General features: G+C 41.6%; 1 protein-coding gene and 1 non-coding gene across 2 annotated transcripts; both read left to right on the top strand.

Moving 5' to 3' along the window:
- Nucleotides 1-4,136: 4,136 nt before the first annotated feature.
- On the top strand, nucleotides 4,137-13,388 carry LOC144607179 (elongation factor 2). The gene is made up of 15 exons (XM_078423849.1): nucleotides 4,137-4,270; nucleotides 5,391-5,605; nucleotides 5,970-6,151; nucleotides 6,486-6,697; nucleotides 8,116-8,294; nucleotides 8,754-8,859; nucleotides 9,114-9,227; nucleotides 9,453-9,591; nucleotides 10,053-10,248; nucleotides 10,506-10,764; nucleotides 10,841-10,948; nucleotides 11,033-11,386; nucleotides 11,624-11,806; nucleotides 12,112-12,244; nucleotides 12,607-13,388. The coding sequence occupies exons 1-15, from the start codon at nucleotides 4,268-4,270 to the stop codon at nucleotides 12,798-12,800; spliced, it is 2,577 nt and encodes an 858-aa protein (XP_078279975.1). The 5' UTR covers nucleotides 4,137-4,267; the 3' UTR covers nucleotides 12,801-13,388.
- On the top strand, nucleotides 8,908-8,974 carry LOC144607464 (small nucleolar RNA SNORD37). Its single transcript, XR_013549104.1, has one exon. It is a non-coding gene; the product is annotated as a small nucleolar RNA SNORD37 (small nucleolar RNA).
- Nucleotides 13,389-16,889: the final 3,501 nt, after the last annotated feature.

Below are 16,889 nucleotides of genomic sequence, written 5' to 3'. Positions count from 1 at the left end.
TATAGACCAAACAGGGCCACAGATGATGCCATCGCCATGGCAATACATACTGCGCTCACCCACCTGGACAAAGGAAATACATATGTGAGAATGTTCTTTATTGACTACAGCTCGGCATTCAGCACTATTATTCCCTCAAAACTCGTCCCCAAGCTCCTTGATCTTGGACTGGTGACCTCCATCTGCAGATGGATATTCGATTTCCTGACGGGCAGGCCCCAGGTGGTGAGAATTGGCAGCCACACCCCTTCCTCACTGATCCTCAACACAGGCACACCACAGGGCTGTGTGCCCAGTCCTCTCATGTACTCCCTGTTCACACACTATTGTACTGCTAAGCACAGCTCAAACAGCATCCTAAAGTTTGCTGACGACACGACCATCTTGGGCCTCATCACAGACAACAATGAGACGGCCTACAGAGAGGAGGTAAAGGCACTAAACAGCTGGTGCCATGAAAATAACCTCTCTCAATGTCAGCAAAACTAAAGAGATGATCGTGGACTACAGGAGACTGGGGGAGTGGACACCTCCCCATCCACATCGGTGATGCTGAGGTTGAAAGGGTCAGCAGCTTTAAGTTCCTCGGTGTGCATATCACTGAGGACCTTTCCTGGACACTGCACATGAACACAATAACAAAGAAGGCCCACCAGCGGCCCTTTTTCCTGAGAAGACTGAGGAAGTTTGGCATGAACGCCAGCATCCTCACAAACTTCTGCAGATGCACCATCGAGAGCCTGCTGACGGGCTGCATTACAGCCTGGTACGGGAACGGTTCTGTCCACAGCCACAAATCACTACAGAGAGTGGTGAAGACGGCACAGCACATCACTGGCAACTGTCTCCCGGCCATTCAGGACATTTTCTACCGGCGGTGCCTGTGGAAGGCACGCAGCATCATCAAGGACCACAGCCACCCAGCACGCAAGCTGTTCTCCTTGTTACCGTCAGGCAGACGATACAGGAGTATGGCTGCGCGTACCACGAGACTTAAGAACAGTTTCTACCATCAGGCCATCAGGTTTCTGAACTCATAAACACATCTCAAATCATATACAAAATGCTGGAGTAACTCAGCAGGTCAGGCAGCATCTCAGGAGAGAAGGAATGGGTGGCGTTTCGGATCGAGACCCTTCTTCAGTCTGAAGAAGGGTCTCGACCCGAAACGTCACCCATTCCTTCTCTCCTGAGATGCTGCCTGACCTGCTGAGTTACTCCAGCATTTTGTGAATAAATACCTTCGATTTGTACCAGCATCTGCAGTTATTTTCTTATACTTTCAAATCATATATGTTGATTATTTTTAATATTGTCTTTTTACCTATTTTTAATATTGTCTTTTTACCTTACTAATGTCATTTAAAAAATCTTATTTATCCTTGGAATATTACTGCTGAGGTGACCCGTTGTCTTGTCAAATACATTTCATTGTACCATTGACCCTGTGCCAACCTACATAAGACAAATAAAATGTATTATTATATTATTATTAAGCCAGCACAGATCTATTAAGGGCAAATTGCATGTGACCACTTTTATAAAATATTTTTTGATCAAGAGTCAAGTGCGTTTTGTTATCATAGTCATTGTTCTATATGGATACACAAATCATTGAAAAGGGCAGAACTTTGGAGAAAGTGATTTAATAAGATAAACACACTTCTGGGTTTAATCAATACTGATTGAAGTACAAAGCCAGAAAATTATACCGTGAGTTTGCTTGAATTTACTCAAATTAAGAAATGGGTAAATTACATATGAAGACTCAACAGAAAGATTTCCATGGAAACTTGGGTGGGCCAAATTTGACATCACTCCATGATCTGAAGCAGGCTGTTTTCCAAATGTCACTCGGCACGTTTTGAATTACCAATGGTTGCGTGGCAGAAATGTTGGCACCAAAAAATGATGCAGTGGAAGCCAGAAATAAAGATCTTTTCAATCTTACACTGTGACAGATCAATGAGGCTGTACATTTTCCTGGTGATTTTTTAAATTCTTTCACCACCTGATGTGACATCACATAATCTTGAACTGCAATCATCCTACTCTAGAATTTGGGTCTATCAATATATAGATTTATATTATTTATTGTCATTTACGCAAAGGTGCATCAAAATTCCTTGTTCACATGACGTTCACAAAGTAAACAGTATATATAGAGCAATGATTCAGGGGCTAGTCTGCTTAATGACATAATCCATGGGGATTTCCCTTGTATCCCTCCTCACTACACTGAATGTCAATGGATCAGCATGTGGATTTCTGACATTTCCCATGAGTTGCCACTTCCAACCACCTCTGCATTCCACATTGAAAAACCTGGTTTCTATCGTTAATTTCCTCTTATCTTATTAAGAGGAAATAAGATAAGATTTCCTGTTATCCATTCCAAATGAAATTTGCTTGTATTCACTGTACTTGCAAGGCCAAATGCAGTTTAGATGACAGTCTCATGGAACAACTCTGTTTCGTCTACAAGCGTGGCCAAGAGCATTTTAATAGTCCATCGCACATCCCTGCTCTGCACCTTTCAGATTTCAACAATCTGGTCGTCAAGTTATCTAGTTCCATCTTAAGTCTTATTTTGCCTTGTATCTCTTCAGCATCCACCACAGACCTCTCCATAGATTTCCCCTTTGTTCTCCCTTCCTCAACTCTTGAATCATTACGTCTAAATTTTTCCCAGCTCTGATGAAAGTTAACGCCATTTCCCTATCCGCTGATTTTTCTTACCTTTTAAATATTTCTACAACTTTGTTTTGATTATCACTGAAAGAAAGAATTGGTAGTTCCAAAACACTGAATGATTGCAAGATAAGAGGTGGTTATTTAAACTGCATAGGAATTTCTTCTTACAGAGGGTGGAGAATCTTGGGAATTCTCAGTTCAGTTCAAAGTTCAAAACACTTTATTTGTCCCCTGGGGCAATTTACAAAGGCACGTAGAGTAGTACAAAAACTATTGGCGGGGGGGACTAGCAGAGTGTGCAGCGGGACAGGGGTGGTTGGGAGTTGAGGAGCTGAACAGCCTTGAGGACAAAGGTTGCCCTTCTCCTCTGTGTTCTACAGCCTGGGCAGCAAAGCCGGCTTCCTGAGGGGATCCACTCAAACGCAGAGAACAGGACGTGTGAAGGGTCCTGTAAAATCCCGCCAGCTGACCTTTGCATCTGCTGGTCGCATAGGGTGGAGTGGGCTCTGACAGGGAGTCCAATAATTTTGAAACAGACTTTGGATAGAGTCACACCGCATGGAAACAGGCCCCGTCAGCCCACTCTCCATGCAACCCCTTATACTCATCTGACTCTAATTCCTTTTTATACTCCTTGCACTCTTCGCCTTGTACTCCCATCAACTTCCTCTAGATTGTACCACCCACCGAGACCAGAGGCAATTTACAAAGGGCAATTGGGTATATGGAAAGAAACTGGAGTGTGCATACTCCGCACAAACACCAGGATCAAACATGTGTTGCTGTTACTCTGAGGCAACAGCTCTACTAGCTATGCAATTTTGCCACTGTGCCTTAGCTTTGTGGAGGGAAAATTATTGGCCATATTTAAAGAGGGAGTAATTTTTTGAAAAATTGGAGAAGTGGGGAACTGCGCAGAAGAGGAGTTGAGGCTAATGTAGATAGTCATCATATTGAATGGCAAGAGGCTGTTCCTATTTTCACATGTTCTTATGAATCGTAAGTCGTAAATAAAAGTCTTGCAATTTTCAATATTAAATTTAAACTTAGAGGATTTAAATGCCCTGGTATTGGAGTCGTATTTGGAGTTATTCATTTATTGAATATGTATTTATTATATATTATCTAGGTGTATTGTGTTACAGGGGCCTGTTCTGATGCTGCAAGTAAGAATGTAATTGTGTGCTGGAAGGACTGCAAATGCTGGTTTAAATCGAAGATAGACACAAAATGCTGGAGTAACTGAGCGGGAACGGCAGCATTCTCCAGTTTTGCTACTGTCCCGCTGCGTTACTCCAGCATTTTGTGTCTAACTTCAGTAAGAATGCCATTGTTCCGTTGTCGGTCGGTACGCATGACAATTAAACGCTTGAATGTGGGGTGCAGTATCCCGTCCCCGGCTCTAGTTGGCGGTATATCCGGGAGTTCAGCGCCGAGGGCGAATCACGTGACGCGGCGGAGGCTGGTAAAAAGCCGGAAGTTGCTGTCAGAAGTCCTTTCTTCATCCGCCCGTCTATCGAGGCGGATAGAAGCCGGAGTCTCAGCGCGAAACAATCCACCTCCATCCGGCAAGATGGTGAGTCGGTGTCGGCCGCCCAGGCTTGTGGCGGACGCGCCTCGTCACCTTCAGTCTTTCCACCGGGATATTGACGGTCGATGCATTCGCGGCTGCCACGTCCGTCCGCCGACACGGGACAATGGCCGCCAGGACGGGGCTGACGGCCTCCCTTGCGCCGCCGGCCGCATCCCCGTTCCGTGTTGTCGCGGGCTCCGGCGGCGGTGCGGGACGGTGGGCGCGGTCGTGCGTCACAGGGAGGCCTCAACCCCTTCCCCCTGTCTTCCCCTGACGCAGCCGCACTGCCGCCCGGGTTGTTGTGTGGGGGGGGGGGGCACGGGAGCGTGCACGATGTCGGTAACGGCGCCGCTCGCCACGTGGAGCGCGCTCCCGTGCCGCAGTCGGCGCAAGTCTCGCAGTGTTTGTTCCCTTGTGACGGGGGGAGGGGGTCGACCGGCGTCTCCCCGCCCTCCCCGCACTGCGGCCGCCGATGCTTCAGGCTGCCCACGGGCTCCGGCTGCGACACCCTCTTTGACTTTGTTTCTCGTCTGAGTCACCCTCCCTTCCGCTCGTTGGATTGATTGCAGCACCTAAAGCCAGTAGCCGGGTTGGGTTATGTAAACCTACAGTCGACCGCGTGTGAAATATATATTGACCGGCAGTCCTGGATTTAATCCTAAGGATCAATTATGGTGCGTTTTGCCATGAACCTGTAATGTTTATTATCGGAGAGGCTCGCAGAATGTTGTGTTTGACGTTTTTATAATGTGAAGTTTTAGCTATTCTGATTCCGATTGTGGATAAAACACAAAAAGGATACATTATGGTGCGTTTTGCAATGGACCTGTAAACGATTGTTATCGGAGAAACTCAGAATATTGTGTTTGACGTTTTTTATAATATGAAGTTTCATATGAAATTCCGTTTGTGGATAAAACGCAATGTACGCGGGAGCCATTGCACATTTCCGATTGGATTTCGTATTGGGAAAATGAATACGATCTGATTTGGCAGCTGGGTTCCTTAGAGTACGGTTAAACACAATCTGCAAAAGGCTTGATAATCTTGCTGGAATTTGTATTCTGGTCTATGTCTTTGGGAATGCAGCGAGTACAGTTCTGGGTGTTTTCTCATCCTTCAGGTGAACTTCACAATAGACCAGATCCGGTCGATCATGGACAAAAAGTCCAACATCCGTAACATGTCTGTGATTGCTCACGTTGATCATGGCAAGTCTACTCTCACCGACTCCCTGGTATCAAAGGCTGGAATCATTGCCTCCTCGCGTGCTGGTGAAACCAGATTCACGGACACACGCAAGGATGAACAAGAAAGATGTATCACCATTAAGTCCACGTAAGTAATTTGCATTTTGGGTATTTGTTTACTTAAACTTGTAGTTTATGACCTGAAACTGAAGCCCTTTTTCAGTTGTATTCCCCTTTCTAGTTTTTCGTATGTTAGATCCTGGAAGTTGGATCAATCTGGTCATGGCCTTGCAATCTCTGGGAGAACATTGTTCTCCTGTTTTATCCATGTGGCGGTGCACTTCCAATTCTACTCCACAAAGAATTTGTAGCAATCATCAAAATTGATTCAGATTGGGGATCAAGCCACAGGCCTATTTGTCTCCATAATTGCCGCTGTCATTTTGCAAATTAGATGACTACATTGCTGTGTTAATAGAGAATCTAACAATTTTGACTTTTGTTTTGTTCAGTGCTATCTCCCTGTTTTATGAGCTCAAAGAACAAGATTTGGCTTTCATTAAGCAGTGCAAGGATGGCAGTGGCTTTCTTATCAACCTGATTGACTCTCCTGGACATGTTGACTTCTCCTCTGAAGTGACGGCTGCTCTGCGTGTAACTGATGGTGCTTTGGTTGTGGTGGACTGTGTCTCTGGTAAGTGCTGCAGGTGACATTTTGTTACTTTGAACATCTGTGGTGTTGAGGCCTTCAGACAAGAAATCAGTAAAAAGTAAGCTTGTCAAGTATGTTTAAGGCTGAGAAATTGAGTGTTTAACTTCTGTGAGCATGGGATGCAATTTGACAGTGACTTCTGATGATTCGTAGCTGAAATCCGCAATTGAATTTGAAATGTAGGTGTACGAATCCTTTATTGTTCAATCACAATGGAATCATTTCAAACTTGCGATAGTGGCTGATTTCAAAGCCAACCTTCAGCGGGTAAGAATTTACGCCTGTGATTAAGTTGTCATTACTTCTTGTTTCCCAGGGGTTTGTGTGCAGACTGAAACTGTGCTCCGTCAAGCAATTGCTGAACGTATCAGGCCTGTGCTGATGATGAACAAAATGGACCGTGCCTTGCTGGAGCTACAGCTTGTCCCTGAGGAGCTTTACCAGACCTTTCAGCGCATTGTGGAAAATGTCAATGTCATCATCTCCACCTATGGTGAAGATGAGACTGGTCCCATGGGCAACATCATGGTAAGAGTAATTTAGATGGTATTGTGAGATTTTTACTCGTCTATAATGACTGCCTCATGGTTCATCGCCATTCATAAAAGTCAAATGTAATTATCCGCTATTCCAGTTCTGCATGAATAAATGCGATAAAAGGACTATGATTGACTGTTTGCTAATATGTAACATGCCTTTAATCCATTCCTCTTTAAAGCATCCAATTCATTGCAGCTTTGACCTAATCATTCCTTTGTTTTTTGGGTTAACTGGATGGTTCCTTTGTTCAATGAATCATTAGAAGAGTACAATACAAGAACGGGTCATTCGCCCTACAACCTTTGTGCCGAACATGATGACAAGGCCATCTCTTATCTACCTACGCATAATCCATGTCCCTCCATTCCCTGCATATAAATAAGCCTATCCAAAAGCCTCTGAAGCTCCACTATCATCTAAATCAATTACCATGCATCGAGGCACTCGCAACCTTCCATGTAAAATCTCCTTTAAACTTTGCCATTCACCCTGAAATAGCTATGCCCTGTAGTAGTTCATATACCATCATGGGAAAAAGATTTATGATTAAGTTTGCATCATAAAATGCTTCATCTGTGAGCTTGCTATTGTCATTATTGCTGTTCAGGAGACAATTTGTGTTCTGCAGAAAAGCATCTTAAGTGCTCGACCCTGAATATTTCTTACAAAAACTATAATGAAATGGATAGTTAATTTAGCTGGTTTGAACCTTTCACATCAATCTTCCACTCTCCTGTCCACGCTGTTTGTTCTACAATTCTAAAATTTTGAAGAGTTTAGCTGCTGAATATTGTAGTCTTGCCTACACATCCTCCTTGCCAGCTGGGAGCAAAATAAATTGTAGCATTGCTCTGGTTTGAGAGTTGGCACTTATTTGTGCTTCTTGATGTTTTGCAGAGTTGTACATAGTTCCTACACCATAGTAACATTCCCATCACTTGACTTATGATAGGCAAGTACATTCTACCACTGCAATTTATATTGTAATTCATTCCAGACGGAGTTTACCAATTTAGCTTGGTACAGCTGACAACATGATTGGTTTCTTTGCGTCTTTCTCATTTTCCTTTGTATTATATTAATTGGTCATTAGTTGTACATGTAATGTGATCTTTTCCCATCTACACTAATCAAATTTGTCATGCACTGAGTCAATATCTTTCTATTCCATGCCTATTTCAGTGTGAGCTAAATGTCTCTTTATCACAACGATTGTCTCTAGCTCCACTGTCCTGTAGCAGAGAGTTCCACTCGGTTTAAAAATAAAATAATTTTTATTTAGTCCATTTAAAAAACTTCAAACCAATGTTCTCTTGCCTTTTGATGCCCTTAGTCATCGGGAAGATAACTCCTCAATGCCTCGTTTGTCATTCAATTATTCTGACATGTCCCATTTCTTGTTCTAGGTGGATCCAATTTGTGGAACAGTTGGTTTTGGTTCTGGACTTCATGGATGGGCCTTCACCCTAAAGCAGTTTGCAGAAATGTATGTCGTCAAATTTTCTGCGAAGGGTGAGGCTGCCCTCTCTTCAGATGAGTATGCCAAGAAAGTAGAAGACATGATGAAAAAACTGTGGGGTGACAGGTGAGCTCCTGCAATTGAGGATTGAATGTTAAAAGCACAGTCTAAAGCTTAGTGTCTTGATGTTGTCATCATTTTGGAACCTGAAGGGTCCTGTTGCTTGCCAAGCCTGTTGAATACTTTAGATGCGGCCGTTGTTCATAGCAACGTTGTTCATGCGGCCGAATTATAGCATTTACATCAGGATTTATTTTGGTTGTTTGTCCCACAGAAACCTATGTGAAGCCTTGGCTGAGATGCTCAGTTTCAGGGTGTTTTCCATTTCCACCTTTTAGTCAAGGTCATTAATTCGAGAGACTTCAATACTATGGCCGCTATTATGTCGGCTCAATAAAACTACAGGAGAAAATATTTATTGTTTTATAAAACTGAATGCATTCCTTTGGTTGGGGAATTATTTTTGAAAGCTGTATGGGCATCTGTTCTGAATTGGCTGTAGATTGTATTTTCTTCATATTCCAGGTATTTTGATACAGCTGCTGGTAAATTTAGCAAGTCTGCTATCAATACTGATGGCAAGAAGTTGCCCAGAACATTCTGTCAGCTTATCTTGGATCCCATCTTCAAGGTAAGATTGAAAATCAGGGCATGGAACAAATGAAGCATGCATTGAGCTGTGTGTGATGACTTGCTTTTTCTTCACTTTGACCTGACTGTTCAGTGATGATAACAAATGTCTGAAGCTCAGAATTTCATTCTTCTGAAGTTTTGTAGCCAACACAATAAAGCAGATTGAATCTATAAGTATTGAAGCCGCCACTACACTGGTTCTTTTTAAGAGCATTATACTGATTTCAAGTAACAATGGATGTTTTCTTCCAGGTCTTCGATGCAATTATGAATTTCAAGAAGGAAGAAACTGAAAAATTGATTCAGAAGCTTGACATTAAGCTGGACAATGAAGATAAGACCAAAGAGGGGAAACCTCTATTAAAGGCTAGTAACTCTTCCTGTGAAGGAATTTTTGATGGCAGACTGAAGTTTATAGCACTTGATTTGGTTTCAATTTTGGCATGATTTTATGATTTGTGCCCATAGTAAAGGTTACCAACTTTAGGTGGTGTCTTCCTATCTTTGGGTGCTCGGGTTTAGTTTAGTGATGAAAAAATATTGTAACATGTTTATTGCTTGCTGGATTTTGAAATGTGTTATCTTGTGCAGGCTGTGATGCGTCGCTGGTTGCCTGCAGGGGATGCTCTCCTGCAGATGATCACCATTCACCTTCCATCGCCTGTCACTGCGCAGAGATATCGTTGCGACCTTCTGTATGAGGGACCTCCTGATGATGAGGCTGCCATGGGTAAGACAAATATATAGTTGCCAAAGCTGTCCCAAAATTGTCCATTACCACAACCAATTGTGGTTGTGGTCATATGTAAATTGCCTGTGGTTGTGGTTTTATGGTCATGTGGGAACTAATTAATATTTTAAGGGGTATGCTGGGCAATTCTGAAAATCTTCATGCTAAGAATCCCAATTGTCCTAATTACACCAGGACCATGGGTTTCTAGGGGTCGACGCCTAGTCTTATCTGGTATCTATTTTGGGGGGTGGGGGGCTGATTGCTTATGGTTTTGGTCTTAAGGGGGGTTTTATTTAGCAATCAAACTTGAAATTGGATGTAAAAGATGACCTGTTGTAATCATTCAATTCTATATTTGGAAAAGCTCTGTCTGCGATGGCTGTTCAGGAGGAAAGTTTGAAGTTGGCCTTTTTGGATTAGTTAGAAGATGAAAGAATTTAACCTCTTTCTCTTTGAAGGTATCAAGAACTGTGATGCAAAGGCCCCCCTGATGATGTACATCTCCAAGATGGTGCCCACAACAGACAAGGGTAGATTCTATGCTTTTGGTCGTGTCTTCTCTGGTACTGTTTCTACTGGTCTGAAGGTCAGAATCATGGGACCTAACTACACTCCAGGCAAGAAGGAAGACCTTTACTTGAAGCCAATCCAAAGGTTTGTGATTTCAGGTCTCCTGTTTGTGATGAAACCATAAGGTTCGCTGTTTTCCTTTTTTTTGCTTCTAAAGCTGGCTTGTATTAATTTCAGACGTTAAAGGCAATTTATCATTAAATATGACTAAAATTTGCTGTAAGAGGTTGGGTTTAACTAGGGTAACAGAAACATTTGAGTCTGGAAATGTAGCTATTCAAGTGTATAATGATTTTATAAGCAAATTCTTTGACTAATCTATTTTCATATTTCTGAAACAGGACCATACTGATGATGGGTCGTTATGTGGAACCTATTGAGGATGTGCCTTGTGGAAACATCGTTGGGCTTGTTGGTGTTGATCAATACCTAGTGAAGACTGGTACCATTACCACTTACGAACAAGCTCACAACTTGAGAGTGATGAAATTCAGCGTCAGTCCTGTTGTGCGTGTTGCTGTTGAAGCCAAGAACCCAGCTGATCTGCCCAAATTGGTTGAAGGTTTGAAACGTCTTGCCAAGTCTGATCCAATGGTGCAGGTAGGTCCTTTGTATGTTTTAGTTTTTGTTCAGAACAAGTATTTTCAATATGCTAAGCCTTTCCCTTCCTCTTCAGTGTATCATTGAAGAATCTGGTGAACACATCATTGCTGGTGCTGGTGAACTTCATTTAGAAATCTGCCTAAAAGATCTTGAAGAAGACCATGCTTGCATTCCCATTAAGGTAAGACTTGTGGGTTAATGTAGCGGGTGATCTTTATTTGCTTATTCTGGCCTCCCTGTAAAATATACTTTCATTTTCCTATAGAAATCTGATCCCGTTGTTTCTTACCGTGAGACGGTTGCTGAGGAGTCCAATGTGATGTGCTTATCAAAGTCGCCTAACAAGCACAACCGACTGTATATGAAGTCGCGGCCATTATCTGAGGGCCTACCAGAAGACATAGATAAGGGCGATGTTGCTTCCCGCCAAGAGCTCAAACAGCGAGCCAGGTATCTTGTTGAGAAATATGAATGGGATGTCACTGAGGCTCGTAAGATCTGGTGTTTTGGACCCGATGGCACTGGTCCAAATATGCTGGTTGATGTGACGAAGGGAGTCCAATACCTAAATGAAATAAAGGACAGCGTTGTTGCTGGATTTCAATGGGCAACCAAAGAGGTGAGCTTATTTCAGACTTGTATGTACAAAGTTGTCAGTTTCTTTACATAGGGCAAGCAGGACTTTGCTCTTCTTTGGGATGGGGGAATGAATGGTGGGAGTTGTGTGAATGGCATGTTTTGAACTTTATGGGTTTTAACAAAATGTAAGGGTACGAGTTCTAACCCAATTTAACAAGACGAGTTGTTTTTGGTTTGTGCAAGCAAGCGAGGGTGTAACGTTTTCCATTCTTCTCAGGGTGCACTTTGTGATGAAAACATGCGAGGAGTACGATTTGACATTCATGATGTGACTCTACATGCTGATGCTATTCACCGTGGTGGTGGTCAGATCATCCCCACTGCCAGGAGGTGCCTGTATGCATGTGTACTGACTGCCCAGCCTAGACTTATGGAGCCTGTCTATCTGGTTGAGATTCAGGTAGGTTTGACAGTTTTGTGTTGAGGTGAGGATGGTGCATCAAGTGTGGTGTAATTGGAGATCACCTTTTTAATATTCATGATTCCCTGGGAATTGCAACGGTGGGCTTGATACTCAATAGAAAATTATGCCTATTAGAGTTAAATCTGTTAATATCATCTGGTCCGTTAATATCATCATCTCCCTCGTCCTACATGAAATCTGCATGTCCCTCGTCTAGCTATTAAGATAATCTCCATTTGTATTTTCAATATTTATTGCACAGTATGGTGTATTTCTAAGTGTATTGATTTATTTATTTGCAGTGCCCTGAGCAGGTGGTCGGTGGTATCTATGGTGTACTGAACAGGAAACGTGGTCACGTGTTTGAAGAATCCCATGTTCCTGGCACACCCATGTTTATTGTTAAGGCCTACCTCCCTGTAAATGAATCATTTGGTAAGTTTCTGTCTACCTGCAGGCATTGTAAAATCAATCTTCAGTACAGCTGTGTGAGCCTCACATTTTGTGATGTACTTGAACATTTTCCATGCTCATTTGTCATTATTCCTAGCTGCATCACTGTCCTCTGGCCCCCTCTGTATCACTTGAGGTTTGCTCAATTTTTGGGAGCTGTTTGGTAATAATGAAGAATGGTTAATTGTATAATATGCTGCACCAGATCTGTGCTTTCAAGTGGAAACATTTAGATAAAAGAAATTAAACATTGGCTGTACTGGTTTCCGCTTTAACGATGCATATAATTTTGTGAAAGCTGAGTTTCTAATAAACAAATGAACTTGCGCTTGTTTCCCGCACAGGCTTCACTGCTGACCTGAGATCCAACACAGGGGGGCAGGCATTTCCACAATGTGTCTTTGACCACTGGCAAATCCTACCTGGTGATCCATTTGATCCAACTACCCGCCCATTCCAGGTTGTGGCTGAAACACGTAAGCGCAAAGGTTTGAAAGAAGGCATCCCAGCTGTGGACAACTTCTTGGATAAATTGTAAATTTCAACTGCACATCATTGAAAATCTGACCAACACGCACCATTGGGTGGCTTTTTGAACTAATTAGTGAAGTTAACATTGCCAGATTAGATATGGTGGTGTATTGTATTGTACCCTTGCAATGAGATTCACTTTAAACAAAAAATGGACATCATAATGGTATAAATTAAAAGAATGTTTACCTCATATTTGGGTTCTTCATTGCATTGCTGTGTCAAAAATCATCTTGTGCCATGCTAGCTATATACATGTTTAGTACTCTTCTTTTCAGAAGGTAACAGCTTGTTACCTGTTCTGATATTTATTCAGTGCTTGGATTATTAAACTCAGTGCTTTGAGTTGGAGTGTTCCAATTCAGGGTCTACATTTTGAACACGAAACACTATGCCAGTGTGTATGGTATGCACAGCAAGTTTATACAGCAGTGGACTTCACAAAATTGAAGGTGATTCTCATCAGTTTGCAGACTGGAGGCTAGTGATGTTTGTAGCACCTTGGAAGTGAGTTTGACTCATTAACATTATGGAAGATAAAGATGCAATAGATTGTATTGGTGGTATGTAAACAATAAACTTTGATATAATTTCAGTGGTCTTAATTGTCAGCTTTGCCAAACTTTCCTATCTACATTGTCCAGCTTTTCTATCTAGTTATCCCATTGAGCTTGTGAACCATTTAAATGTGCTGCTAATATCTATACAATTTATTTTGACATAACACCTATTCTATTGCTGTTCATTTCTGTTTTGTGTTTCCTTCCTTAAAACTCACCCCAATGTTTAATATTTTGGATTAGTTTACTAGTCCTGCTTTTACTGTTCTTAGCATGTGCTGCAAATTTCTTTTCACTTTAAGCTTGCATTATTCTCAGGTTTCCAAGTATGAAATTTGAGTTTAAGTTTACATTGGGCTGCTTTTAACTCCAGGGCAGTAGATTTTTTCAGTTGGCAATAATGTCTAAAAGTTCTTAGTACAATCTTTAAGCCAGATAAGTTCAAGTGCCTAACAACAAACCATAAGTGATTCAAGGGTTGCTGCACTGTTGGACAAGGTATTAATGAGTGGCACTGTGGAAATTAGGGGACTTTTACTTCAATTAATTGTCTATCACTGTTAGTGGGAACTTGCTGTGTATAAATTGGCTACCATGTTTCCTAAATTAAAGTGTTTCGCTGGCTAAATTATTTTGACCTATGTGGAGTTGAGAAATGATATAAATGGAAGTTCTAAAGAAAATTAAAACATTTATGGCATTTATATTTATGGAAAGTCTTAATTTTTCTTTCAGTAAGATTTACTTATATCGAAGTCAGTAGGCTGGGTTTTTGCAATTAACCAGGTGGGCTCCTACCCGGATCCCAGTCACTAACAGGAGTGCGATCACTCAAACTCGCAAATTACATGATGTTACAGGGTGTGAATGCAGAAAACTTGTTGATGGAGTGCAAGAGGATTACCAATGAGATTCCAATTAAACCTTAATTTAGATTTGCTAATTCACAACACAGCCAGAAGTTAGACAAAGCAAATTCAGCTGTTTTCAACTTCTTGCCTTTCAGAATGATTGAGTCCCCTTTTCAGCCCTCAATTTCCAGTGTTACCAACATTACACAAGCATTCTTTTTTGACATATAGAGATTATTCCCTGTTTGCTCTGGTTTACTTCTCAATCCTCGCTAACATCCACTTCCCCAATCACTGCCTTGCAGGAATTGTCTTTCCTTTTCCCCACTACCACATAAATAGAAATTTACAGGTTTGGGCAGTAATTGTAGCACATTAGTCTGGGAAAAACAATTGTGAAACTACTGAATATTAATGTCAATAGTTTCTCTAATCTCTTGCACCCTTCCAATAAAGCCTAATGAGAACTTGCAGGCACATTATACCGTAAAGTGAAACTAAACTAAATGCTGCAAAAGTATGTTCTGTTTTTAATACTCAATTTCCAAAGTCACTTGCAAGGATGATGGTTCCCTTCACCATCAGAAGCAACTGAGTATTAACAGCATTTGCTGTTTACAATATACCCTTCTGGACTTGGAGACAGAATTTCTGAACTCAATTATGTTCAGCATTTCTCTCCTACCTGGTGGTAGCATTTAGTTTCTTCTGTTTGCATCCTCTCTTCTATCCTCCCCTCTTCCACAAGACATCATTCTTTTGTGATTTAATTTACCTTTTCTTTCCATCTATCTTTTCTCATTGATCAATGGTAATTGGTCAACGGTAATTTTTAAACGAAGCAACATTACAATTTTTGAAGAAATTAAATGATTTTGACAGAATGATAGATGGAGATTTGGAAAGGTTTCAAGAGGTTTGTAATTAAGTGAAGGATGAAACTGAACAGGTGGAGGGAAATTTCTTGGAGTAGAAAGAAGTGGTAGAAGCATATGCTGAATTGTGTTCACATGCAGGTGACTGCTGGGGGTGAAGTGAAAGAATTGCAGCCCACAAAAGATTTTTGGCTGAACAAATTACCAGAGCGTGATTGAAGCGGGGGAATCATGTCGATGTTTAAAAATAAGATAGCTGGGTGGTTAAATGGATTGCAAAGATAAAGAAATGCTGTTTGTGAGAATAAAGATTGGGTTGAACAGCTCATTTCATTTTGGTGATTTCTACGTACAGTATTTTTATTTAACAGACATACCTTGAACTTCAGATACAATGTATCTAATTACATCTGATATTTGCTTATAATTGGAAGTCAGCCATATGACGTTTAAAGTTGATCAGTTCTTAAGTGGAAAATATTTTGATCCCTCTGTTTAAAAACATTTCAGACAGAACATTTAGCCCAATTTTTATCCCTCATCACTAAAGCAGACAATCTGCTTTTGTGTGAGGTTGCTATGCTCCAATTGATTTAAGTGATATGGATGCTCGTGGTCTGTTCAGTAGTGTAACTATGTCTGCCTTGTACTCTGGCCCTCTGTGCTCACTGTTCTATTAGTCCTTCTCAATATAGCCATATAGCGTCGTACCAGGCCCTATGTTCCCGTGCTGACTAACATGCCACATCAACACTAGTCTCACCTGACTGTCTGTTTCTCTTCTATAACACCCGTGAGATTTTAATGATCTCTGCTGAATAGCTGAATGACTTTGTTGCATCAACAAACAAGGATATTGAATGAATGGTGGGAAATGGATAGTAGAGTTTTGCCTGGTGCCAAGTTTACAGAGGAATGAATGAGGTGGTCCATGGTTGGAGGGAAAGTTAAGTAATTTGGCAATTAACATTTTTATTGTACAAGATGCAGCTGCCACTGGCTAGGCCAGAGCTCATTATCAGTCATTTATCTTTATTGAGAAACATGAATTTGTGCTGGATGTCACCGGTTTCAGAGATGCAGTAGCCTGGATGAGTAACTGCAGTGCCATTTTGGAGATGGTGCACAGTGCTTCCACTGTGTACTGCAGGTGGAAGAGTGATGGCGTGCTGTCAGGAACCTGGAAGTCGTGGCAAGTGGGTGGGTATTACATCACCAAAGTTTGTGATAAAGGGCAGTCAGTAATGATTTGTCAGAGGCAAATCATGTCTGGTTAGCCTAAAAGCAAAAAAAAAAATCCAGATGCTGGAAATAAGAAATTAAAATACTTGGGTTCCAGCAACATCCATAGAGAGATAGGTAATGTGAATGAGAGTCAAATGCTTTATTGTCATAAGTCCTGAAGCAATACAATGAAATTCTCACTGGCAGCAGCAAAACAGATATGTAATAATAGTAGTCTGTAAACACTATAATAAACAACAAAAAGTATTACGTAAACTAAACAAAAAATAATAGTACAAAAACAATGCCCCCAAGTTCATGTGGTTCAGAACATGGTAAGAAGCTGCTCCTGAACCAGGATGTTAGTTTTCGGGCTTCTATACCACCTTCACACGAGGGATGAAATGAGAGTGGCCAGGGTAGTGTGGGTCTCGTGATACTCGCTGCCTTTTTGAGTTCATAAGTAATAGGAGCAGAATCAGGCCATTTGGCCCATCAAGTCTATTCCTTGATGGGCCAAATTATGGCTAATCTATCTCCTCTCAAACCCATTCCCCTGCCTTCTCCCCATAACCCCTGACACTGA

The sequence above is a fragment of the Rhinoraja longicauda genome, chromosome 28 (assembly GCF_053455715.1).
Source record: "Rhinoraja longicauda isolate Sanriku21f chromosome 28, sRhiLon1.1, whole genome shotgun sequence".
In the NCBI taxonomy this organism is placed as follows: Eukaryota; Metazoa; Chordata; class Chondrichthyes; order Rajiformes; family Arhynchobatidae; genus Rhinoraja; species Rhinoraja longicauda.
This window is presented reverse-complemented; position numbering and strand designations above follow the sequence as displayed.